At 39.4% G+C, this 24,654-nt stretch overlaps 7 protein-coding genes and 1 non-coding gene across 8 annotated transcripts; 3 read left to right on the top strand and 5 right to left on the bottom strand.

Moving 5' to 3' along the window:
- Positions 1 to 674: 674 nt before the first annotated feature.
- Positions 675 to 3,740, top strand: LOC101313554 (very-long-chain enoyl-CoA reductase-like). Its single transcript, XM_004307471.1, has 4 exons — positions 675 to 936; positions 1,160 to 1,199; positions 2,305 to 3,059; positions 3,379 to 3,740. Exons 1-4 carry the CDS (start codon positions 868 to 870, stop codon positions 3,445 to 3,447), a joined length of 933 nt encoding a protein of 310 aa, XP_004307519.1. The 5' UTR covers positions 675 to 867; the 3' UTR covers positions 3,448 to 3,740.
- A 985-nt stretch (positions 3,741 to 4,725) lies between these two features.
- LOC101313255 (actin-97-like) lies at positions 4,726 to 7,241 on the top strand. The gene is made up of 5 exons (XM_004307470.1): positions 4,726 to 4,778; positions 5,189 to 5,258; positions 5,369 to 5,762; positions 6,334 to 6,947; positions 7,042 to 7,241. The coding sequence occupies exons 2-5, from the start codon at positions 5,199 to 5,201 to the stop codon at positions 7,105 to 7,107; spliced, it is 1,134 nt and encodes a 377-aa protein (XP_004307518.1). The 5' UTR covers positions 4,726 to 4,778; positions 5,189 to 5,198; the 3' UTR covers positions 7,108 to 7,241.
- Positions 7,242 to 7,404: 163 nt separating this feature from the next.
- On the bottom strand, positions 7,405 to 8,766 carry LOC101312969 (epsin-3-like). The gene is made up of 4 exons (XM_004307469.1): positions 8,633 to 8,766; positions 8,432 to 8,554; positions 8,166 to 8,327; positions 7,405 to 7,991 (listed from the first exon to the last, which is right to left on the bottom strand). The coding sequence occupies exons 1-4, from the start codon at positions 8,737 to 8,739 to the stop codon at positions 7,589 to 7,591; spliced, it is 795 nt and encodes a 264-aa protein (XP_004307517.1). The 5' UTR covers positions 8,740 to 8,766; the 3' UTR covers positions 7,405 to 7,588.
- Positions 8,767 to 10,434: 1,668 nt separating this feature from the next.
- Positions 10,435 to 11,442, bottom strand: LOC101295184 (splicing factor 3B subunit 4-like). The gene has a single exon (XM_004308810.1). It carries the CDS (start codon positions 11,440 to 11,442, stop codon positions 10,435 to 10,437), a length of 1,008 nt encoding a protein of 335 aa, XP_004308858.1.
- Positions 11,443 to 11,764: 322 nt separating this feature from the next.
- LOC101312675 (dolichyl-phosphate beta-glucosyltransferase-like) lies at positions 11,765 to 14,672 on the bottom strand. Its single transcript, XM_004307468.1, has 10 exons — positions 14,489 to 14,672; positions 14,350 to 14,398; positions 14,076 to 14,182; positions 13,654 to 13,699; positions 13,198 to 13,332; positions 12,982 to 13,071; positions 12,763 to 12,882; positions 12,590 to 12,673; positions 12,391 to 12,455; positions 11,765 to 12,222 (listed from the first exon to the last, which is right to left on the bottom strand). The coding sequence occupies exons 1-10, from the start codon at positions 14,605 to 14,607 to the stop codon at positions 12,036 to 12,038; spliced, it is 1,002 nt and encodes a 333-aa protein (XP_004307516.1). The 5' UTR covers positions 14,608 to 14,672; the 3' UTR covers positions 11,765 to 12,035.
- A 106-nt stretch (positions 14,673 to 14,778) lies between these two features.
- Positions 14,779 to 14,851, top strand: TRNAK-CUU. The gene has a single exon. It is a non-coding gene; the product is annotated as a tRNA-Lys (tRNA).
- A 2,142-nt stretch (positions 14,852 to 16,993) lies between these two features.
- LOC101312387 lies at positions 16,994 to 17,820 on the bottom strand. The gene has a single exon (XM_004307467.1). The coding sequence runs from the start codon at positions 17,766 to 17,768 to the stop codon at positions 17,070 to 17,072; it is 699 nt and encodes a 232-aa protein (XP_004307515.1). The 5' UTR covers positions 17,769 to 17,820; the 3' UTR covers positions 16,994 to 17,069.
- A 2,522-nt stretch (positions 17,821 to 20,342) lies between these two features.
- On the bottom strand, positions 20,343 to 22,604 carry LOC101312096 (glucan endo-1,3-beta-glucosidase-like). Its single transcript, XM_004307466.1, has 2 exons — positions 21,585 to 22,604; positions 20,343 to 20,941 (listed from the first exon to the last, which is right to left on the bottom strand). Exons 1-2 carry the CDS (start codon positions 22,602 to 22,604, stop codon positions 20,528 to 20,530), a joined length of 1,434 nt encoding a protein of 477 aa, XP_004307514.1. The 3' UTR covers positions 20,343 to 20,527.
- Positions 22,605 to 24,654: the final 2,050 nt, after the last annotated feature.

Raw genomic sequence — 24,654 nt, 5'->3', positions numbered from 1 at the left:
CAATGTCATGTGCAGGAGTTACTGCTACTTATCTGAAGTTTGTGTATAAATGAACACTAGCAGTATTCACAATGGAAAGTACAGAGTTCTGAGATATCAATATCAAGGTCCAGGCCAGATTGTTTCTTTAACGATCTGTATCAAATCTAAGTAGTTTACAGAGGGACACTATTCTGAGTTTCTGACTCGTTGGAACTTGGAAGTCTCACATGTTATGTTTGGGATGAACCAAGACTCCCTCAATAAAGAGAAGCAACCAATCCTTGCAACTGCGAACAATTTCTTGTCATAAACGCAACTTAACAACTAAACTGCTCCTCAACAATAAATGTTGAGCTTCAATTTTCTGTTAGACCATTGAACAATCGCTTAAATCGGCTTCCTGAATACACCGGCGTTTGGCCACTGCGGTCCTGTCTACGACATCCGGCCACGAATCCACTGCAGGGTTTTAATTTGGATCAAATTACAGCCCCAATGATCAATTTGTAACCAAAATTCAAAGTGTAGCTTACTCGCTTCATAACAACAACAAACACTGAATAATGCACTTCGATGTAACCAAAGAAGCAAAGAGTCCTTCACGTTTCATAGTGCAATTGTAACTGGGAGTTATGTGTGGTTGATCAGCCTCAATGGTTAGCTTTCCTACCCCAACCACACCCATAATTGTATATATCCAATACCGCCCGAACCAACTCCTACTACTGTCCTACACATAACTAATTCCCACATCGTTATTAAGGAGAGAGACAGCCCATAAACCCATTTCCGGATCTAACACTCAATCCTTCTCTCATTCCTACTCTCCAACTTTGCTTTGCTCCATTTTGGCGAAGTGGGTCTCTTTCTCTCTGGCTCGAGAAGATGAAGGTCACCGTAGTCACAAGGAGTGGCAGAGAGCTTTTCAAGGGTGGCCTTGAGCTCAGTGACTCTGTAAGCTCTTCTGTTCTTCTTTAAAATTTGTGGGTATCTATTTGTTTCATTTGGGTTTTTGAATGTGATGGGACTTTATTCAACTGGGTTAGATTTTATGGCTAAAGATTCAAACTTTCTGAGAATCTGAGCTATTGAAGAATTAAAGTTGGGTTCTTTGAGTATAGTGGAACCAATTTGTTAGATTTTGCTGACTGTGTTCGTCACTCTGGTTTTGTTGCAGGCCACAGTTGCTGATCTGCAGGAGGAGATCCATAAGAGATGTAAGTGTTGTTGGATACGCTTCTCTTTTATCAGGGGCTTATGTAGCTGTATAATCATAGTTTTCGACATGGTTTCTTTTCGGGTTGATCAACACATTTGAATACTAATCCTGATTGATTTGTGACTTTAGAGTTTGTTGTGTCATTTATATTTTCTTTAGGTTTTGGCGTAGTAGTTTGCAGATGCATACTTTACATTGTGTTATACTTATGGAGATAGTAAACTTGAAGCACCTTGTATATAAAATGGACTAACAGCAAAAGCTAGTTCGGTGCAATTGAATGCCTAAAGTATCTGATAACGTAGTCTACATAAATATCAACAAAATTTGAAAGCGAATGAAGTAGAAACTAGTAGCTTTAACTTTTGCTTGAAGTATAAGGTTTTCTTCATTGAAGAACATCTCATGGGAAGTTACAGTGAGCACAAGTAGTTTCAAGTTTACTTCCAAACAAACTCTAGAGTACGATTAGTGGACAAATGAGATTGGAAAAATCATTTCAAGGAAAATGTAAGGATCATGTTGCTAAATGCATGAAGTACTTTTTCTGTGATTCATAAACTTGGTCTAATCTGATGCCCAGAGCTTTTGCCTTTTGCACATTTGATGCTTTTAGTTAATTTTCTGTATTCCTTTTTTCTCGTTTTGTGTTAAGTTTCCCGGTTACATTTGACAGTAAAAGACAATCATGTTCAATTGCCTATGATTAAAAAGCTAGTATGGATATATCATGATTGGTGATAGGGTTAGAATATCATGCACTCTAGGAAGAAAATAATGGAATTAAGGATAGCACTAGATACGCCTGTTTGGTAGCACTGTTGTACTGTGTGGTTTCTTTGTTCGAAGTTAACTGAAATCCAAGGACCTCTTGGACTGTTAGAAAACTTTGTGTTTCCTGCCCTGCCCTGAATTATTTGTTATTGACATTTGTTACTTTCTAGGTTGGTATATTTCACTATTGATCCTTTTGTCATCCTATATTCATTGCTCCCATTATAAGTTCCCTCCATCGAGAAAAATCAAAATGAGTAGAGAACTGTGTAGGTGACCCTTCATATCATCAGATAACTGTTACATGATTGCATTTCTTTTGTCAACAGCCAAAAAGTTCTATCCTTCAAGGCAGCGACTTACTCTTCCCGTCCAACCTGGATCAAAAGAGAAGGCAGTTGTCCTCACCTCCAAGAAGAGTCTCAAAGATTATTACAGTGGAAACTCAGACAACTTAACCGTGGTGTTCAAGGACTTGGGCCCACAAGTTGAATACAGAACACTCTTCTTCTTTGAGTATATTGGTCCTCTGCTCATTTATCCCATATTTTACTTCTTCCCTGTTTACCAGTACTTGGGCTTCAAAGGAGACCGTGTCATCCACCCAGTCCAGACATATGCTCTATATTACTATTGCTTCCACTACTTTAAACGTATTATGGAAACATTTTTCATACATAGGTTCAGTCATGCAACCTCACCTGTCTCCTATGTAACCCGGAACTGTGCATATTATTGGAGCTTTGCAGCACTCATGTCTTACTATGTGAATCACCCACTTTACACCCCTGTCAGCGACCTCCAAATGAAGATTGGGTTTGGTTTTGGGATAATAAATCAAATTGCGAACTTCTATTGCCATATTCTACTGAGGAATCTGCGAAGTCCTGATGGAAGTGGAGGCTATCAAATACCACGTGGTTTTCTATTCAATATTGTGACATGTGCAAATTACACGACTGAGATTTATCAGTGGTTGGGTTTTAATATTGCAACACAGACGGTTGCTGGTTATCTTTTTGCTGTAGTTGCTGCTTCTATCATGACCAATTGGGCCCTAGGAAAACACCGCCGTTTAAAGAAGGTACACTCCTCTATACTACTTTGTCCTCCAACCCAAATATGTTGTTTGGTATCTTAATACCTTCTACTGCTCTTCTTTTGCTTAAATGTTTTGTCTGTTTTTTTTTAGCTAACATCTTGGTCTATTTAAACTCACCTTTATTGGAATTAAATTGCATAAATTTACAAGTATTCATATGAGTTTGTATGTGGAAGCTCTGTACATGCATATTTGTATACATAATTATATTCTACAAGCGCCAGAACATATCCATTTGAGTTTGTATGTAGAAGCTCTTTACATGCAATATTGATCTTTTGTGACACCCTGCCATGTCCAGCTATTTGATGGGAAGGACGGAAGACCCAAGTATCCACGTCGATGGGTGATTCTACCCCCATTCTTGTAGAAGTGATTGGCGAGGCTACCTTCATTGTTCTCTTTGGTGTCAAGTGTTCAATTCCATTTCCTACGATAGGTCATCAACGTGAAGAAGTTCAGATCGCATATTTATCCAATTTCAATATTGATGTTAGTATTCTGCTTAGACTTTGTAATAAGAACTTGGAGATTTGCTTGTTGATCTATACAAGAGTAATCTATTTATGCAGTCAATTTGAACTGTTTTGTCATTTGCACAAAACGAATGTAACTTTAGAAATTGGAAGCAATTATATTTAGTCATGTTGTGGCTTTAAACACAGATATCCCCTTGAGCTTTCTGTCACAGTACCTTTGGATGTTTTCGTTGGATGGTTAATATCATCATGAACTTGAAACAAGTAAATGGAAGTTGGTAAGCTTGTTGCTTCTAAGAATGCCCTAAGCTGTGACTTGGTGAACACTTCATGAACAATCCCTTCTGTACTTGCTTTCGAATAGCTGTTGCTTGTTTCATCATTTCTTTCTTTCATCTCTGTTTTTCTATGATCTCAATGATGAGTCTCCCACCTATAGTTAGCTATAGCTATTATGCATTACCAATGCCTAGCTGGTTACAGTGAGGATCTAATTTTGCCAACCATGGTAGTCTGGATTTTGAGTAGATCCTCATCATTTTATAAGGTTGTGTAAAGCAAATACCTTCCTCTTTACGTTGTTTAATGTTCTGATTGATCCATTATAGGATGCAGCTTGCAGTTGTGCTCATTACCCTACATTACAGCTCTTTTAAAATGTGTGGGATGACACTTTCACCCATACTCTTCATTCCATATTAAAACCTGACATACAAAGTAAATTATGTCCTCTTTATAGATATCATATCAAAACGTCATTTTAAATTTTACGATCGATCAACAATTTCAAGCCCAAATTATATACGAAAATGACTGGAACGATGATCGACATGCTCCCCTGTGTCCTTGTTGCCTTGTGTTGACAAAATGAAGCTTCTTAATCATATTGATCTAAGCACTAAAATGAAAATGCAATTAGGGAAATGCAATTAGGTTTAAGAAGAGTTGAGAAAGAATTGGGAGAAAAGGGAAGGGAATGAGGGGCAAAAAGGTGAAGAAGGTGGAGAAAAAAATGACTGGAACAGCGGAAGGAGCTGTAATGGCCCCACATGGGCGCAATAGACGCGGTCCATAAATCAAACGGCTGAGATTACTCGTCAATCCCACTCCTTTATTTTGCTCCAATTCTTTCGCCTCAACTCACAAACACCACACTCGTCTCTTTCGCTCTGCTTCGTCTTCGATCTCTCTCTCTCTCCCTCACTCACTCTCATTCACAAAGGTCAACTTCCTCATCTCTTCTCTCTGCCTCTCATTCCTTCTCATTGTTCGTCACTTTAGATCTGTAATTTTCTCTCTCTTTTTTTCTTGAATTTTTTTTTTATGTGGAATGATTTGATTGCTGCATTGTTTGATTTCGTATCAATTTGAGGGTTTTATGCATGTAGCAATCAAATTTGGGTATTTCCCATCTGAAAGATCGTTTCTTTACTAGCTTTCGATGCCTTTTGATTGTCAAAGATCGTTTCTTTACTATTGTGAGAGAACTATGTAGATGTTCTAGTTTTGTTTTGAATCATGCTTTGGTTTCTGTGCCACATTAGTAGTGTGTATTGTGTTTTGTTTTTGAATGTCTATTTCTTTGTTGTGTGAATGAGGCATTGTTGTCATTGATTGTGGTGTATGTTGCAGGTAGAAGAAGATGGCAGAAACCGAGGACATTCAGCCGCTCGTGTGTGATAATGGAACCGGAATGGTCAAGGTATTTGAATGATATTATGTTGTGATTGTTTGAGTGGTTGTTTTTGTACCCTTTATTGTCTTTGTTATGCATGTTGAATCTCAAGGACTGATTTTGATATTAATGTTTAGGCCGGGTTTGCTGGAGATGATGCTCCACGAGCTGTTTTCCCTAGCATTGTAGGGCGCCCTCGTCACACTGGTGTCATGGTTGGCATGGGCCAGAAAGATGCTTATGTTGGTGACGAGGCTCAATCCAAAAGAGGTATCCTGACTTTGAAATACCCAATTGAGCATGGTATTGTGAGCAACTGGGATGACATGGAGAAGATTTGGCATCACACCTTCTACAATGAGCTTCGTGTTGCCCCAGAAGAGCACCCAGTTCTCCTAACTGAGGCCCCCCTGAATCCCAAGGCCAATCGTGAGAAGATGACCCAGATAATGTTCGAGACCTTTAACACTCCTGCTATGTATGTGGCCATTCAAGCTGTTCTTTCCCTGTATGCAAGTGGGCGTACTACTGGTGAGGATTCTGATTGTTGTTTCATGAATATAAGGGTGTTAATTTTACGTAGATTATCCATGGCCGAAAAGTGGCATGATCAGTTCTCTGTGTTTTTATGTCTTGACAAAAATGCCGTGATGTCAATCATTATAGTTTTAGATGTCGGTATATCAGTCTATGCTATAGGGTTCCTACCTGAGTCCCACATAGTTTCTTATCTGAATTGGATTTAGTGAGATTGGTTTTTTAAATGTGGTTTGAACTTTTAGATTAATTGTTTGAGTACTTCAGGTATGGTACTTTCTGGATCTTTCAGAGATGTTACTATAGCTTAGGATTCGAAGCTCACGAAAAGTGTCTTGAGTTGGATCATAGACATTGGCTTTTGCTACTGTTTTGAACTTTTAGACCATCTTGTTGAGAACTTTACTTTTGCTACTGTCTTGAACTTTCAGACCACTTTGTTGAGAACTTCAGTTTTGCTACTGTTTGGAAATTCTATTGTTAGACATTATTATTAGAGTGTGCTTTTGTTATTCAATTTTTGTTTCTTTTCAGCTTTATTGATGTGTCCTTCTTGGCTGTGAAGGTATTGTGCTCGACTCTGGTGATGGTGTCAGCCATACAGTCCCCATATATGAGGGTTATGCCCTCCCTCATGCCATCCTTCGTCTTGACCTTGCTGGTCGTGACCTCACTGATGGCTTGATGAAAATTCTTACTGAGCGTGGATATTCTTTCACTACCACTGCTGAGCGTGAAATTGTTAGGGACATGAAGGAAAAACTTGCTTACATTGCCCTTGATTATGAGCAGGAGCTGGAGACTTCCAAAACCAGCTCCTCAGTTGAGAAGAGCTATGAATTACCAGACGGGCAAGTCATTACCATTGGTGCAGAGCGTTTCAGATGCCCAGAAGTCCTTTTCCAACCCTCAATGATTGGAATGGAAGCAGCTGGCATTCACGAGACCACTTATAACTCGATCATGAAGTGTGACGTTGATATCAGGAAAGACCTTTATGGAAATATTGTACTTTCTGGTGGTTCAACTATGTTTCCAGGCATTGCTGATAGGATGAGCAAGGAGATTTCTGCTCTGGCCCCAAGCAGCATGAAGATCAAGGTGGTGGCACCACCTGAGAGGAAGTACAGTGTCTGGATTGGAGGCTCCATCTTGGCTTCACTCAGTACCTTCCAGCAGGTTTGTTTTCGTTTCCTCATTTTTCTATACAATGGTGTTCAACATTGATCTTGGGATAAATATTAATTAGAGTTCTCTACTTGTTTCTTTGCAGATGTGGATTGCCAAAGCAGAGTATGATGAGTCTGGGCCATCCATAGTTCATAGGAAATGCTTCTAAATTCATGCAAATAGGACCATGGAAGAGTTAGTGCATTTTTATTGTTTGTGTTTAACTTTGTTATCTCTATGTTAATTTCTTGTTGGGATGATACTTTCATGAGATTTTATAGTGGTAAATTCTTTCATTAAAAATTGTTATCACTGCCATTCTAGTTTATATAAATCAACCTGAATTGCTCAACTTCAAAGAAAAACCCACTAGATTCAGCAGAAACCAAATTCATCCCTACCCTGGTTGTACCTTGTCAAGTTGATGAAAATATCTCGTTCATAAGCGATTAATATACAAAATTTTGGCTCAGAAACCCGATATGTAGGAGAATTGTATTTGGTGAAGATAATGTTTATGTTTATCATTGTATATGTATCCAAACTGTACATCAGAAACATGAAAACTGGGTTCATCACAAACAACATGAAGTCTGCCATTGAGCTACTCTATAATGGCTTGTAGCGAACTAGTTGATATATCTCATGATTTATTCTTCAGAAGAAAGAAGGGATTCTTCCTTCTGATGCTCATTCTTGCAAAATGGGTGATCCCCTGTGTCGAGATTCATTTCAGGTTTCAATGAGATGATGTCTTGATCACCAATTTGCAGTTGTTTCTTCACCAACAAATGCCCATTCAAGTCAAACGACTTATCTTCCCGACTCTGATGATCATTGTAGTGTGAATTACTCCTCTCATACGTTTTAGGATAGAGCTCCTTCAAGCTTGAATCTGTGAAGGAAGAATGGTGCTGGTTGAAGCTCCCAAACCCTTGTATACCACGAGTAAGATTGCGAGCTCTGGCTCTCTCTTCTTTGAGAAATACAGTGTCTCCAAGAAGCTTGAGCACTCTATCAGATAACTTCCTCACACTCAAGCCCCAGTCAAACCTGCATACCACACACACTTGATAGATGTTGAATGCCAAAGGTTAAAGTTACATAGTATATATCTTTGTTTAACTAAGATAGAGTTTTGTTTCGAAAATTCAAAGCAATTTGACAGCAATCACATGCATAAGATTCAAATAAAGTGATGTGAATCAAGATTACAGATGTGCTAACCCTTTCTCATCAATATGCTGAAACCTTCCCATCTGCTTGATAACATCGATATCATCCTCAAACTCCTCAGCAAGTCTCAATGGTCCATGGCTTAGAAGGTATTCCAACAGAATTAGAGCCTTGTAAGAGCCTCGCCAGTTCTTTCTGTCCAAGTTCAACAACCTGAACTCATAATAACATAGAAATTAAGAAAATTAAAGTGAGTATTATTCAACAAGTACTTGGCTACAAGATCAGATTACAGCATGCACATAGATATTATCAACCTCCTATGCAGAATCTCCACAATCCTACAGTAATCATCAACCTCGAAGGCAGCCCTGGATATTACCCCAATGGTACGTGTGTCTGGTGGCCATGAATTTTCATCTGTAGCTTCTTCTGTCATTCTGTGAATTTGTTATCCACAAAAGTTATCAGATGAACTGAAGAATTAATCGATATAGTCATATGTACAGAAAGCTTACATCTCTGCAGGTGTTACATCAGTCAGCGCTAGGCGTGCAGTTTTGATCTTCTCTTTCAAGAAGGAAGAGGCTTGCTTCTTCAGTTCATAGAACAAAGGACTGCTCATGTTTCTGTTGCTGTTTTGAACATTGACCATCATGAAAGGAATGTTTCGAGGCTGATAAGATTTTGCTATTGTTTTGGTTATGAACCTTGTCTACGTAAGCAATGTAACTACTCCATTACTAACAAACACCAACTACTCTCTAAAGGTGACTTTGCATTTGTAATGGTAAGAATTAGGACAATTAAGAATTCGTTAACTCTTTGAGACCATTAATTCTTTTAACGAGGCTTTATGCCAGTATGCACACTCTATGTGCCGTGTCTACCCTAGCAGTTTCTTGCTGTCAAATATTCACAGTGTTATCTGATTCACCTTCTTGAAAGTCCTCGTTCTCTTTGGAATGATACATAAAAACAGATATATGGGCACTTCTCGTTCAATTTTAACGGAAACATGAATGATGGTATCTGTACTATGCATCTGTGCCGTGCTCCTTGGCTTATTGATTTGATTGAATTTGTGAAGTAACCCTAAACCTGACCTCAAATCCCAGCCCAGGATCCCCAACGAGGCAACTGCTTCACATGTTGCAACAGAGTTGGCCATGGATGATTGGATGGGGTGCCACAATTTGCAACTCCGCCGATGATGTAGACTAGGCCACTTATGAGTTATGACGTCTATTATGAAAAACTCCACCTATGTCCATGAATCCATGATGAAGTTTAAGCTATATATGATAACTCAATGAGGATAGAATAGAAACCAAGTTTTCATGTTGGTCATAGGTGGAGATTTTCATGGCCAGCTCCCCATTGAAAGCCTCCCCATATTGTTAATAACCTGATTGACATCGAGTTGCTATTGTTCAAATTACAGTTGTTAACATAGAGTTGGATCAAGATTTCAGTATGGGAATGAATCCGGATTGATTCATTTAGTCATTATATACAAAAGGCAAAAGTCCTTGTGTTCAATATCGTTTTGGATTGAGTTTGCAGTCTCATTCTGTAGTAACATTGAAAGACAGAAGGCATTTCTCTTGTGCTTTTAATCCCCTTTTGTTGTGTGCAGTAGCTAATCAAATCTAGAAGGTGTCTTCATCGAACGTTGTTGTGCATGATGCTTATGCAGAAGATCAAAGAATTTCCTGGTTACACTACCAACATAAAGATCGGAACACAAGAATCACAAACACATAAACAAAAGCAAGAACATGAAAATCAGGAAATACATTGATCTTCTCATAGCACCCTGCACAACAACCTTCGATGGAGACATCTTCTTCAAGCTTTGATTAGATACTTCTTCTTCTAGCTCTGATTAGCTACCGCACACAACCAAAAGGGATTAAAAGCACAAGAAGAAAAGCCGTGTGTGTTTCAATATCAAGCTACAACATGCTGCAAACTCGATGCAAAACGATTTTGAACACATGGACTTATGCCTTCTATGTATATTGACTTAAGTAATCAATCTGGAAAAGTTACGAAGAAAATATACAAACCATAATCCTCATCAGTTCTCAAGCTCTAAAGCATCCTCCGTTCTTCATCCAACAAAAAAAAAAGTGAAATCATCAGAGAAGACTTTCGAATCAACACAATACTGTTTATAAATAAGAGATCGTCTTACACGGAAAGTAAAAAAAAACAAACATAAAGCACGGATATAACATAGAAAAACCAAACTCATACCTCATAGATTCACCAAACAGTTGATTAGATTTTTCCATAGCATTAGCAGTTGTCACTTTTAGGCCATAGGAGGTGCAAGAGACCGTGGAGGAGTTGGAGCGGCCTGCGGAGGCAGTGGCGGCACATGCCAGGGAGCAGGTCTGAACTGCTGCATTGGCGGTGGAGGCATATTCGGAGCAACATGACTGAACTGCTGCATTGGCAGTGGAGGCATCATTGGTTGTTGAGGCTGTTGACCTTGCCAAGTTGGCTGTACAGGAACCTGCATTGGCGGGAAACCCATACCTTGCGGCGGGAAAGCCACACCAACACCACCGTTTGCAAAGGAACGTGGAGGAACTGGAGCAGCCATGCCACCGTTGGCCTGAGAACCATTGGGAACTGTTGGAGGCGCACTAGCAAACATTGTGTGAGGTCGGCGCCTCTTTGAGGTTTGATTGCTAGCAGCCAAGACTCTCTCTGCCGGAGTACCATGACGCACTTTAGTGTCTTTCTTATACGCATACGACACTGTTATCTGACGATTGCATAGATACTGGCCAGACATAGCCTCAATAGCTGCATCAGATGCCTCAAAGGAATCAAAGCTAACGAAGCCGAAACCACGGGAGTTTCCAGTTTCAGGGTCTCTCATTATCTTAGGGCTTGTAACTATGACTCCAAAAGCACTGAACGTATCGTAGAGAAGTTTCTCATCCACATCAGGATCAACGTTTCCGACGAAGAGGTTTGCGCCTACATCCAAGCTCCTTTTATCTTGGGAGTTCTTGTTTACACGAATTGGCTTTCCGAAAAGCTTGATCATATTAAGCGCTTTGATTGTGTATTCAGCATCCTCTTCGCTTCGGAATTCCACGAATCCATACCCTTGATGCAGGTTGGTCACTCTATCTTTGGGAAGATACACATTAACAACAGGGCCAGCTTGAACAAACAGTTCCCACAGCAATTTTTCATCAACCCGAGGGTCGAGATTGCCGACGTGAACGGTGGCGTCTAGGTTTCTCTCGACGGAGTGTTGGCCGAGCAAGTTGGCTCCGACTCCGGGAGCAATTCTAGTCGTCATTGTCTGTGAAAGACTTGATTATGGTGTATATATGTTTGAGCAGCTGAGGTTGAGAACCGGAGAGGGGAGAGGGGTTGGAGACAAAACAATTTATGCTTTTCTTTCATCTCTGGGAGGGCATATGTGTATATATAATGTAATAAAGATATTATTCTACAAGGAAAACAATGTAAGAGAACAATTTTAATCAAATAAGAGTTCGAATTTCTAAACGTGTAAGGATATATATCTAGTCCTCATCAGTTGCAAAGAAATCAGACTAAGAGCCAACGGTATTTAGGATGAGTATGCTTTTAGTGAATGCCTTTTGTGATGTCCGAAAGGTAAGACTTTAAGATGGGAGCTCACTAAATGTAGTAGTAGAGGAAGAAAACAGTAGCCCCAAATTGATTTTACATTAATAGAATCTCATTGTTAGATAATGGCGTCCCGAAACGAAGTACAAACCCTCTATAGTTGATCTCTGCGAATGCCTCCAGAGCAAAAGAACCGGAGGCCCTGAGGTTGTATTAAAGGAGATATCTGATTTCTACTGCTGATGTATAGAAGAAGCCTGGAGGATATGCTTCTGAAAATGTTTAGCTACTGAGCAATCAGCTAGAAATTCTCCACATACTGCTTCTATATCCAACAGACATCAGCACAAGCTCCCAAAGCATATTTGGAATGCTTAATGGGTTCACCTTTGAACCAGGAATTTCCGACCAGTTCACAGATATCTCACCCATCGGAATTCCAAACTGTTTGCAAAGGAAAACCAACTCGACATCAAAGCACCACCTGCAGGCAATTGAAGTCTCATCAGCCCCAATAAAAGAATCTACTATCTCAGCAATACACAAAAGAACTTAATATACGAGTCATGAGACCAAACACAGAAAAACTGTTGCAGTGTAGTTGCATCTAAGAGATGAGGTTCAAGCATTCAGCTATCTCAAGTGTAGTCACCTCTTCAAACGGATGTTAGTGAAAAGCTTCCTTGCAGCAGACCTAGTGAACATCTTAAAACCACACTGCAATGCATGAAGGATTCTATGTCAGCTTTATAACTTAAGTAGCTTTAGCAAGTTGAAAAGAGGAAAAGGTAGTGACCATGAGCAGTTTTCAAGCAGGAAGAAGTTATGCAAGGAAAAAACTAAGCAAATACCTGGGTATCACGAATTCCGGGACCAGCAGCCAAAAGTACCACAAGATGGAAACCTTTCATTAAGAAATTGCGGTACCACTTCCTCTGAAAACATGAAATCAATTACGTCAACTAAAATACTTGTAAAGATAACAAGAATGCAAATATAGCGAGAACAGATTAGCAAAACTAACTGAAGCCAAGGCCTTCTCCTCGAGATGAGCACGGGACCCAAATGCAGCAATTGGGATATCAGATATTCTAAAATTTGAATTAGTAGCAGATGAGTCCTCATGCTTTAACTCTGCATGGATCTGGAATACAAAGAAGAAGCTTCATTAGTATTTCCACAAGATTTGTAAATGGTATGAAAATCTTGGAGGGCATTTCATTTTATCACAATTGAGACAGACCTGTTTTTCAAGTTTTTCTACATCATTAACCTTTGTTGCTCCATCTGCATCCAGCATTAGAAGTAGCTCACCCCTAGAATGAAGCATTCCCTGTTTTACAATGCTTTCACAGAAGTAAAAAGCTTCAATTAACTATTGTCATCCCACAAGGGAGAAAGATGACAGTTTGACGACGTGAGTACACATTTACTAGGGACTGGTTTAGATTAGACTCACTTTTCTGATAGCTTCTCCCTTTCCATGATTTCTTCCAAGAGGGATAACCCTCACATTGTCTACAGTGTATTTCTTTACAAATTCAAATGCTACTCTTTTTGTCCCATCAACACTTCCGTCATCAACGATAAGCACCTATCCAAAATGAATATTTCTATAAGCAAAGGAAAGAAGCTCCAGGACAAAAATAGGCCAAACTAACTCATGAAGTTTTTCCCGTTAGTAAATATGACATCCAAATATCTAGGTATTCGATGGGGGTAAACTATAAAGCAATTGCTGGGAATATTCTCGTTCATCATATCCTTTTCTCTACGAGCTAGGGTGCTAGATAAATGTAAACCTTGCTCCAACATTTATTTAGGAAAACTAAAGAATTGAACATGAAAAACATTATAAACCACATCAGTCAAAGAAAATTCTGGAGATCTAGAAATGAGAGATACAAAGAAGTACCTCATAAGAAAACGACTTATCCTTGGCTGCACGTTGTTGGAGATAACTACAAAGTAAAGAAAGCAATAAAATTATGAAAGCTCTAGCAAGCACTGATCAACACTGAACAACAAATGAAATGGTGAATGGTGCAATCATGAACTATCTGCGATACAAATGCACAAGCCAACTGAAACTCTACCACGGTAATGAAAACATAAGCAAATCAAGCTCAAGAGTAGTCATATCAAGCTTCTCATATCCTTCGTAGCAACTCAAACCTCTACAAAGAAACTACTCAACAGAAGGCATCACATACAATAGAACAACAATGAAACCACCGCATAACAAAAACGATCATTTTGCTAGGAAATCTTGCACCACAAGCATAAAGCGAAGTTCGACAACAACTGAAATGCAATCAGGTGTATGCTTCAACTTACTTCATTGTTTCCTCAAGCGCCACAGGAAGCCTAAGCTCTTCATTGAATGCAGGGATTATCAAAGACAGATACTTCTCCGCCGGATCGTAAATCGAAGGACATTCAACCTAAACACAAATTGCTTCGCCTCAGTAAAACATCAAACCAACATTTCAACGCAAAATTCACATGATTCTAAATCCAATTACTGATCAACGCCTAAAAACCTAATTCCAGCAAAGAAACTACAATCTTGAACAGTCAATTACACAAAATTACAGTGGATTTACAGTACCTGTTTCAACGACTTGGGGTCTTGGAACATCGCCGGAGCTTCGACGTGCCTGAAAGACATGGAGCTGTATCAGAAATCTGAAAGAGAAGGAATTGCGGTGCGGTTTGAGAGTGAAGAGAGAAGAATCAAAGAGAGGTACGCGTTGTTGTGGCGGCGTCTATGAGCTTCGAAGAAGACGACGGAGATGAAACCAAGGGCTACGATGAGAATGAAGGCTAGGAGGAGCTCCACCATCGTCCGTACGATCACGATCTCCATTTTCTCTGGGAGAGACGATGGTTGGCTTTGCTCCTTCTTCTTCCTGAGATTCACAACAGAAGAACCAAGGAGTCGTGCACCGGCTGAGTTTGGGTCAATATATTACAGTAAAGTTACAGAAATAGATACAGGAAGGGTTAAATATATTTTACAGGTTAGACTTGTCAACAAGCCCGTCTAGCTCAGTTGGTAGAGCGCAAGGCTCTTAACCTTGTGGTCGAGGGTTCGAGCCCCTCGGTGGGCGCTTACTTTTTTTTTCGTTTAGTGACACTGTGACAGTTGCTCTTCAAGTAAACATTTCCATTTTTTTTACTAAGGTTTAGTTAGTTTTCCAGAATGTAATTGTAAAACCAATGAGGCGGGACTGAAGGTTAAGATCCACAAGCATCCCGGCCTGTTTGAGGTGAAAAAGGTCTAGATTTCTGGGGTTTTACATGAAACGAGATCCCATAGCTCCACTTGATCATTGCCCTCCATTTACTTACGGGCAAACAACTCATCATTACCCTCAATTTACTTACGAGCAAACAACTTATCTACGTAGTAGTTGACGCTACTAGGTTGATTATTAAGAATTTATGATTTTGTAAAAGTGTCACTAATAGGTTTCGAGCTTCAGGCTGAAAAGATCCACATTCTTTTGTTCCTTGCAGTAGTAGAAAACAAAAACTCATAGCTGAAACAATGTTCTTACAATTTTGAGAATCCCACTTGGATACCCTCAATTTACTCACCTGGTATGTTAGTAGTATAATAAGAGGCTGGTATAGTGAATTCCATGTTCAATGTGTTACACTTATAAGCTACAAATCTGATCTAGAAATTGGCAGAAGCCCAAATTTAGTGGTGTCCCATTTATTTCAGCACTGGACCATAAGTACTACCACCCACAAGCGGAGCTCTATCTTAGTTAGCATAATAACAGGACTTGCTTAATGAACTCCTTTCTTCTAGCTTGAGCATCACATTCGATATTTGTATAGTTGTTATAACTTGTACCTCAGATTTAGGTCTACCAATATATATGAGAAATCCAATTTGCGAACCTTTGCTTAACAGAAGTTAAATCACAGCAGACAGCACCTACCAAGAATTTAGAACTTGGTACTCTTTCTTCTGTCGATGATTGATTGCATGTGACACCATAATATCTTATGGTGGAACCGCCATGTTCTATACTCATTATGATTCTCACAAACATGTATTTGGGTACTTATTACTCCACTCATGTACATGTATTCGTATTTCATAGAGAACTTCTATCATACACCGGATCCGCTAATCGTGAATGTGATATTCCGGAGTATTGTAGAATTTCTGGTATTTGTATACATAACATGAAGCAGTCTGCTAGCTAATTCAATACTGAAATACTCATTACTCAAGTTGCAGACAGACAGAGATGTCCATGATTCTTTTCGAAGGAAAAGATAGTTGGTGATGGGGCTTCATCTCTGGCCATGGCTATGATTAAAGCCACAAGAAATGAAAGCCAATTCCAGAGATTAGAAATAAAGACATGGTTTTCTTTCTCCTTCATCACTTTCTTGGACCAGAAAGCTTTTGGAAGAAAATTGGCCCTTCACCTTTCATCACTACTCTAATAATGCCCCATTCTCTCTGCTTTTTCCTTCATGCCAAACAGACCTTTCACTAACCATGTATGCATCCTCATAACTTACCAAATTCACATCCCTAGTTCCATACAATGGTTTAGATTTTTTGCAGAAACCTTTTAAGCCTTCAAGCAACTTCTGCCATTATAATACGTCATATGGTAATAAACTACTACTAGACCATTTGTCTAAACCAAAGGGCAGGTTGTGGCTTTATGGCTTCAATGTGTGATTCACGGGGGTTAAATCTGGCACAATTTACTAAATAACAGTGTCAGAAATAACCATATACATAATATAGGTAGGGTACTGATGTTCATGCAGATTCTTCCCTGTTCTGGACTTACAAACTTATAGTACACAAATATCACAACATATACTATTATACTATCATTTTTACTGCAGAAGTTCTTTCCTATAGTAAATTAAAAGGCTTTTTTTAATCTCAAGTTCCAGTCTTTGACTCTGAAAATACACAGATTTGAATTATGAAATATGATGAACAGTGTTGCAAAAACTACGGCAAAGTTTGTCAGGCACTTACAGAATTGTGCAGGAGCAGCATGTGCCATTCTGCAGCAATGGGCAGGGAGATGAACATAGCCATATAGGGAAGCTCAATTCCACTGCTGATAGAATTCCCAAATTATTCGTACTAATTAAAAGTACAATTTCTTAGTTTCCAAGAGATACAAATTAAACCAAGATCTTCAACAAATAAACCAATTCCCCCATCATAATAACAAAACAAAAAAGAGTCAAAAACCCAATTAGAAAAGAAGAAGAAAAAAAGGCCTAGTAGAAGATGATTGATTGAACAAGGTGATCAAAGATTAAAACTTGTTTCTAGTGAGCCATGGCTGTAGGAGGTTGCTGAAAGTTAATGCTTCTCTGGTTAGGCATGGCAAGCATAGCAGTGTGATCCAAGAAATCTTGAAGAGCCACCACAGACTGTAGAATTGTTCTGAGATCATCAGCATTTGAAAAACCCAAGTTCCCAATTTGCCTAACTGCATACACATAAAAAGTAATGCACCCTTTCCTGAACTTGAACCTTGCCATCTCACACCCACTGAGCCCTCTGATCAGCTTCTTGTTCACTTCCCCGAGTGGAATTTCCGGCGGCCAAACGCGGTCCACTGCAGCCTTCATGGCCTCATTGTCGAAAACAAAGAGTACTACTTTGGACTTCTTGGTGCCTAGGCCTAGTGTAAGGGTATGCCAAGCATGGTGTGCTAGAATGGTGAAGTTTGTGGGCAAGAAAGCTGTGGTGGATGGAAAGGGTAGCTTCTTGTTATTGCTGATATGGTTTTCTTTGATGTTTGGTGTGACTGAGAGGAGCTGTAGGAGCTCAAAGGGCCTTGCACGTCGGATTGTGAAGGACTTTACGATGAACTGGCCTCCAAATCGGAGACCCTTTACATCGGAGCTTGGCTTGAAGGAGAAATCTGATGCTGGTTTAGTGGTGGTTTGATCATCTTTGGGGTTTTGGTGTTTGAGTTTCTGCTTCTTGTTCTTGTTCTTCTTCTCTTCTTTTTCTCCCATGGTGTGTGGGATAGATTGGTTTTGGTGGTTGCTTTGGTGGGTTTTGATTTTGTGTGATAACAAAACCAATGTAGAGCTTTTGATGGTATATTGTATTGGGAGTTCTGCTTTATTTTTGTAATGATGGATTATAGTAGGAAAGGTGGGTTAACCATAACAACATAAATTTGATCATCCTCTGTTGAAGAAGATTCCAGCATAAGTTTATAACAAAATATTCCAACTACATTTTCTCTTAAATACAATAAAAAGTTTCATCATTTCATTCACTCGTAATGTGTAAATAAAATTTCTCCTATTTAGTCAAATTCGAGCAATGAAATATATATTTGCTTAGTTGTGTAAGAGAATAATCAGTGAAGCAGCTGATGATCGATGTTGCCCTTTCAGCTTTATCCTTACCTGTATTTTTCTATATATGTATGAACAGTATGATGATACCAATTGGAGAATGTATGTATCCTCTAACTATATGATGTATCATTTATTTTGAGAACAATTTGTTACAGATCATGGAAAGGCATTGTGTTGGTCCATCAAGATAGGATTTGGCTCACCACCATGAATATTGGCAAGGATTTTGGTGAGACACAAAACAGATCTATATATACAAGCTATCTTAGAAGGCTGAGGGAGGTAAATCCGTTTCACTTTTATCAGAATATTCAGAAACATCAGCATGTGCAACTAGGAAGATTTGGATTTTGGGTTTAGAAATGATAATTAAACTCCAAGTTTGGTGCATAAGCTCAATGTAAGAGGTATTGGGACCACATTTTGGAGAGCCCTCCAAACATAATTGCACCCATTTGTTCAAGTTCATTCAACAAAAAGCCTAACTCCATGGACTAATTTTACTAATTATGAATGCTGTTAGGCTGTTAACTAACAAAGGTGCTTCAAAAGCTTGAACAGTGAGGGTAGGAACCAAAATCATGTTAAGCTAACACCTCTCTTATAGATACAAGACCTCGTATGAACCTTGCCAATTCATATGAGGTTTCGAGTTCAAAACCTCATATGAATTGGCTTCTTATGTGTTTATAGAAACGATGATTATCTAACATGGCATCAAATCCTCGTCGGCAGGAAGCAAAAAACACTGCATTTTGGTTAAAATCACTAATTAACAATATGCCAATAGGGCTCTAGGCCGCTGGCCCTCTAATGTTATATGAAATTGGTACAGGCCGAGAGGAAAGATCTAAGTTTGATGGAGACTGCTTAACAGACAGAAGCGTATACCAGTTCAATTTCTCCTATGAGCTTTTAGGATAAGAGACCGATTAACATGCTCTATAAAACTAATGTTTGATGTGGAGATAAGGTATGGTTGCATCATGCCCTCGTATAAAAAAACTCTTGTGACAACACCAAAAGTCTTCTTCCACACTTAAAGTGGTTTCCTTCTGAAGCCACCCTCTGTGTTTAATCAATTCATGGGAAACATATGGTAGAGGTCCTTAGAGGCCCAACTAAAAGCAATAACTACTGGAAGAGGGGAAAAGAGGGGGCCTATCAAAATTAAATTTGAGAGGCTTCTGATATATAAAGAGAAAGCAATGCAAGTATATCATGTGTATAAAGTACAACAAAATGAAATGAATGGGAGTCTATCTGTCAATGTTTTGCATCAAATCAAGCAGAGAAGACTCAGAAGACATATAACTGATATAAGTATATAACATATATCAACAGGAAACAGAATTCTAGCAATTTTCTCTTAGCTTTCTTTGTTCTCTTTCTTTTCACAAAAAGATTGTATGGGATGAGAAGGAGAAGTAAGAAGGAAGAACCTGGGATAAAGTAGAAAGGAAAAGGATTCTAGCAGATTATCTTTACCATCATATATTCATATTGATAGAAAGGAAAAGAAAGACTATACTGTACATTCTCTCATGGTATAAGAATATGTTGTTGGATACTTAGATTTCCAAATTCCAGGAAATTCGAATCGATAACAAGTACCAGGTAACTTCAAGTGTGCAACATGAATAACCTTGATCAATTTATAACAGAAGAATCAATTCTGTTTGATAGAGACTTGGCTAAGAAGCAATTTATAATTTTAGGCATATGCAGTAGACACCTTCAATGAATTATAATCACCTAACATTTTGTGCATAATTGAACTGCAGTATGCAGGTTCTGATTATTCTCATCAGAGACCTTAGGCTAATATATGGCATCTCATTTGTCTACTACATCTTCCATAAACTTTCTTTTTAGTTATTGTCAACTAAACGATTGATTATTCAGCTTTAATTGATGATAATAGTCATAATACTAAGCCACAGAGCTTTTGATTGGTTCAATGATGCAAAGTCATCCATAATCTAAATTCTCCCACCTTGAACTACTGTAGTAAACTATATTTGTATCTGAATCTGATATGTTAAACTTGTATAAAGCATTAGATCATCAGAGGTGTTCATGTTCTACTTCCATGGTCAATCTGCATTATGTTCCTAATACTACTTGAGATAATAATCTATGGAATTAGACTCGTAAATTCGGTGGTGTCAATAATTTTGATGTTTTTACCAACTTTTAGTTGCAAAATGATAAAATTAAGAAAGTGCTTTCATTAATCATTCCTTGTCAAATCGTTTTGTACAATAAGTTAAAGTTGTGGCATTGGCAGCATGTTCAGTTCAACAGCGCGCGTACTCCCCAAAAATTTTGATGAAAAAAAAATACAGTAATTACTACGATTTCAAAACCAGTGGATCTGCATATTGCTCTTCCTCTTGGCTTCTTCAAGCTTTGTATGCACATGCCCCGCGGCTGGGGTTCACGGTGGTGATTAGCCCGCTTCCAGAGAAATCGCAGTTGAAGTTGTTACGGCCATTGGCCTGATAGTAAGAATTCATGAGGAAAGATGCCTTACTAGCAAGATCACCGGAGGAGCAAGCTCCACCTGCTTGAATGGGCTTGCAGTCCACTCCCTTGCTACACACGTAATCAATGTTTGCCTGCAAAGCCTTAGGACTTGCCCCTGGTTTCGCTACACACCACTTCTTGCCTCCAGCAACTGGTACAGCTGGTCTTGTTGCTGCCTTTCCTGGTTTGCCTAGGTGTTTTCCTGGCTTTGCTGGTCTGCCTGGTGGAATATGTGGGTGAGCTGGTTTGGTTAGTACTGGTCCAGCTGGTTTGCCAGGCAATGCACCTCCCTGAACAAAAGACAACAATATAGACATAAGTAAACAAATAATTATTTGGACCACAATTCGTTATACATATCAAGCCCGGTCCAGCTCACGGCCCAAATTTCATCCTCAGGACCTAAACTCAATGTTTTTTTTTTTTGATTGAGATCACATGGTTTCCTTAAATCTTTCTAGGTTTATAGACCAAAGGTTACCATGTCAGTAGAAATTACTAATACTTACACTACCCAACTTTTTATGTCCCTGGTCACATACCTTCGGAATCCACAGATGTTAGTGAAATTAGTTGCATTTTACCAATATATCGATGTGATTATGCCGAATTGTGTCAAAACGAACGAAGATTTGCTCTCATAAACTCTACCTCGAACCTCTAAACCCCAAACTAGAAAACTATGTAACAATCCTAACCAAGGACCAAGTTTTTCATCAAATTTTGGTGTTGGCATTCTCTTTAGTCGGGTCTGGAAGAATCTAATATGATTAAATTGAAAGTGTCACCTGCTCACCCATGTGTTCATAATTTTTAACTTTTCTAAAAGCACGAGATTTAGCAAATCTAACGTGAAGACAAGCCAAGTTCACATGATGTGTTCTAAGAAACAGAGCTGGGTAAAAATTAAGGTAAAAATAAACTTGAACCAACCTGTTGGTTGCGCATAACACCGGCATTGTAAACCGGAGTAAAGTCAGGCCTGAACAGCCCCCAGTTCTTCTCGGCCATCGGCCCCGGCTTCTGGTTCTCATTGAACAAGGCAAAGATGTAAGTCTCGAACTTCCTGTTGGGCATCAGAGGAGTTCCCTTGCCGGAGTTCACGTGCTTGATCAAGTTCGAGTTGTAGTCCACGGCGTTCTGAACCGAGCACACCGGGAACTCACAAGCCGAAGGCCAGCCGGTCTCGGCGGCAACGAACTGGACGTCGGTGAATCCTAGAGCCTTGCAAGCTGAGAACACGGCATCCATCAAGTTGTCGAACATGTTGGTGTACATTTTCTTGGTGAACTGGTCGAAAATGCCCTTGTTGGGTCTGAACAAAGCGAAGTTCTCCTTCTGAGGTGACCACCCGAAGTAAGGGTAGGGGTTGAAAATGAACGGGGACTTTGTCTCCCGACAGAACTTGAGCTGGTCAAGTAATATCGGGATCACTTCGGGTCTAAACCGGCCAGCGCTGGCCGGTTCAGACGAGAGCATTATCCCCAACGAGTGTGGGGTAGAGACTTTAACGTCCTTAATACCCGCCTGGATCAAAGCCGCGTAGAGCATCTTCATTGCCGGAACGAGTCCGTTTTTCTGAGCTGCGTCTCCCCAGTGAAGGATTTCATTCCCCATCAGAATGTACTTGAACTTAGTTGCAGGATAGAAAGGTTGGATGTGCTGTGCGACGTAACGCTTGGCGCCATCGAGTGTGGTGAGGCCGGGGATCTCGCCGTTGGGGATGGTGATGGTTAGGGAGATGCCGGTGTTAGCGAAGGCTCTGATGATATCGGGGTTGACGTCGAAGATCTTAACGGCGTCGATGATGGTTTGGGTTTTGATGAAGTTGGCGACCTGTGCAGGAGGAGGCAGGTTGTCGGCGAGGGTGCCGTAGTTGACGCCGATGGAGTAGGCGGTGGTGGCGAGCTGGAAGAAGAGAAGGGAGAGGACGAGCTTGGTGGCCGCTGCCATTGTTTTCTTTATTCCACTCCTTGTTGTGGGGATCGGAATGCGACTCTTGTGGTTTATATAGTGAGAACAAGGGTCAGATATAATTGTGGTTAGTTTCTAATTACAGATAATTTCTGTTTCTTTTTACCCCTATCAGAAACTCTCATCGTTTTACTAGGCTCTATTTCAGGTTGTGGGAGCTGTCAGTAGATCAAAATGGGTAGATTTTTCAGATAGAAAAGTTGGCATCAAATTAATCTTGGTAAATTTTTGGCAAGGAGTTAACGTAATATTTAGGCAACATGGGTGAATTATAAATGCCAACTGATCTTGGGATTCGCTTGGGGACAAAACTAGCCGTTTGCATTCATACTTCCGGTCAGAACAGAGTTTAGGGATCCCAAAAGTTTAATCTTAATCTGATATTTGATGCACATAAGATGGAAGGTCTCATTATTATTGTTTCCTAAATGATGAACTGAAATCATTGAAGAAGCATAAAGTCGACCGGCCAAGAAAAGATTGTAACAATAATCATAATCTTAATTGAAGAGAATTAAGATTGATTTAATCATCGGAACTAAAGCTCGACAAAATAATATGTAAAAAAACGTTTTTGAGACTGTTCGTGTCAAATTAGACATGTGTAAACAGACGACATTGCTTTAACGAAGTATGTTAAATACACTAATTGATATAAGAAACGTAAAAATGGTTGTATCATAGTAAATAGTAATTAGTAAGTTGGAACTTGGACGTGGAGGTACAAACACTAGCTTGATCAAAAACATTTTCATTTGTCGGATTAGCCACTAAGTAAACTGAAAGCAACATTCTTGTTAGCATCTAAAGACCCACGTGTCTACGAGGCATTTGGAGGACGTCCCTCCAGTCAAAAACAAGGGTCGCACTTTGGATCTTCTATGTGATCGCTTTGGCATCAGATTCTGCAAGCTTCAAAGTGAGCAATGCTTCCTTCTTATCTTTATATTATTGCTTCTAAGACGTGTGAATATGACCACATTTTTTTGACCTCGAATTGGTCCCAGAAGCAAGCCACCGTCTGTTTGCTTGGGTTGGCTGTCAAACATGATGATGATATATCACGTACTCCTCTTTCTAAAAGCTTGTGCTGCTGGGCCTTAGATTGCCGACATTGCTCCTTTTGCCTGGAAATCGCTAAAGTGCTGCGTATGAGTGTCTTACGCGGTTTCAATTAGAAGAAAGCCGAGTGCTTGGGACAAGTCACACGATTTGGCTAGCTAGACAAACGGAAGCAAGGTTATTAACAAAGAAGAATTCAGCTGGCTGTATTAACTGTATGTATATGTTTCTATGTATAACGTACGTTATTATTATTTTAGTTTTTTAAAGAGGGTAATCAGCCCCCTATTTTATTAAAATTATAAAGATAGTACAAACAAGGAGGAGGACAAAAACTTGACCTCCTATATCATGCAATTCTCTAACTAGAAATGATAAACAAATGTTCAATCTTACATACATACAGTCCCATAAATGTGAACCATGCAAATCATCAGTCAACAGCTTCATGTCATTGTCCATATATACTACCGTTGCTTCTTTGAAGATAGAGGAAACCTTTAGCCAATACCCATCTTTTAAGAATTAAGAGCTGGAATGAAACTAGTAGCATTGGCTGATAATTGTGAGATATCAAGCATAGAGTAAACAGAAACAACTGCATGATTTTTGTAGGGATAAAAAGATTGCTTAACCAATTCCTTGAACAATTCCAGAAGATGACGTTAGGCATCTAAAGCATCAAAAACCTTACCTTCAAAACGCATCAGATATCTAGTGATCCAAATATACCAGATTAGAGTGCAATTTATAAAAATCCAGAGTTTACGTTTTTGCTTGGAGAGGGCTGAGACCAAAGCTCCAAAAAATACATCTTCAAGACTACTCCATGGGGAAAAAGAATGATTAAATAGAAGGCACACCCATTTCCATAAAACCACAATTCGAGGGCAGTGTAGAAGAAGATGTACTCTCATCTGAGCCGTCTCGAAACTGAAGTAAAGAATGATTAAATAGAAGGCACACC

This window comes from Fragaria vesca, linkage group LG7 (assembly GCF_000184155.1).
Source record: "Fragaria vesca subsp. vesca linkage group LG7, FraVesHawaii_1.0, whole genome shotgun sequence".
Lineage (NCBI taxonomy): Eukaryota > Viridiplantae > Streptophyta > Magnoliopsida > Rosales > Rosaceae > Fragaria > Fragaria vesca.
Note: the sequence above shows the minus strand (reverse complement) of the source record. Positions and strands in the feature narration are given on the sequence as shown.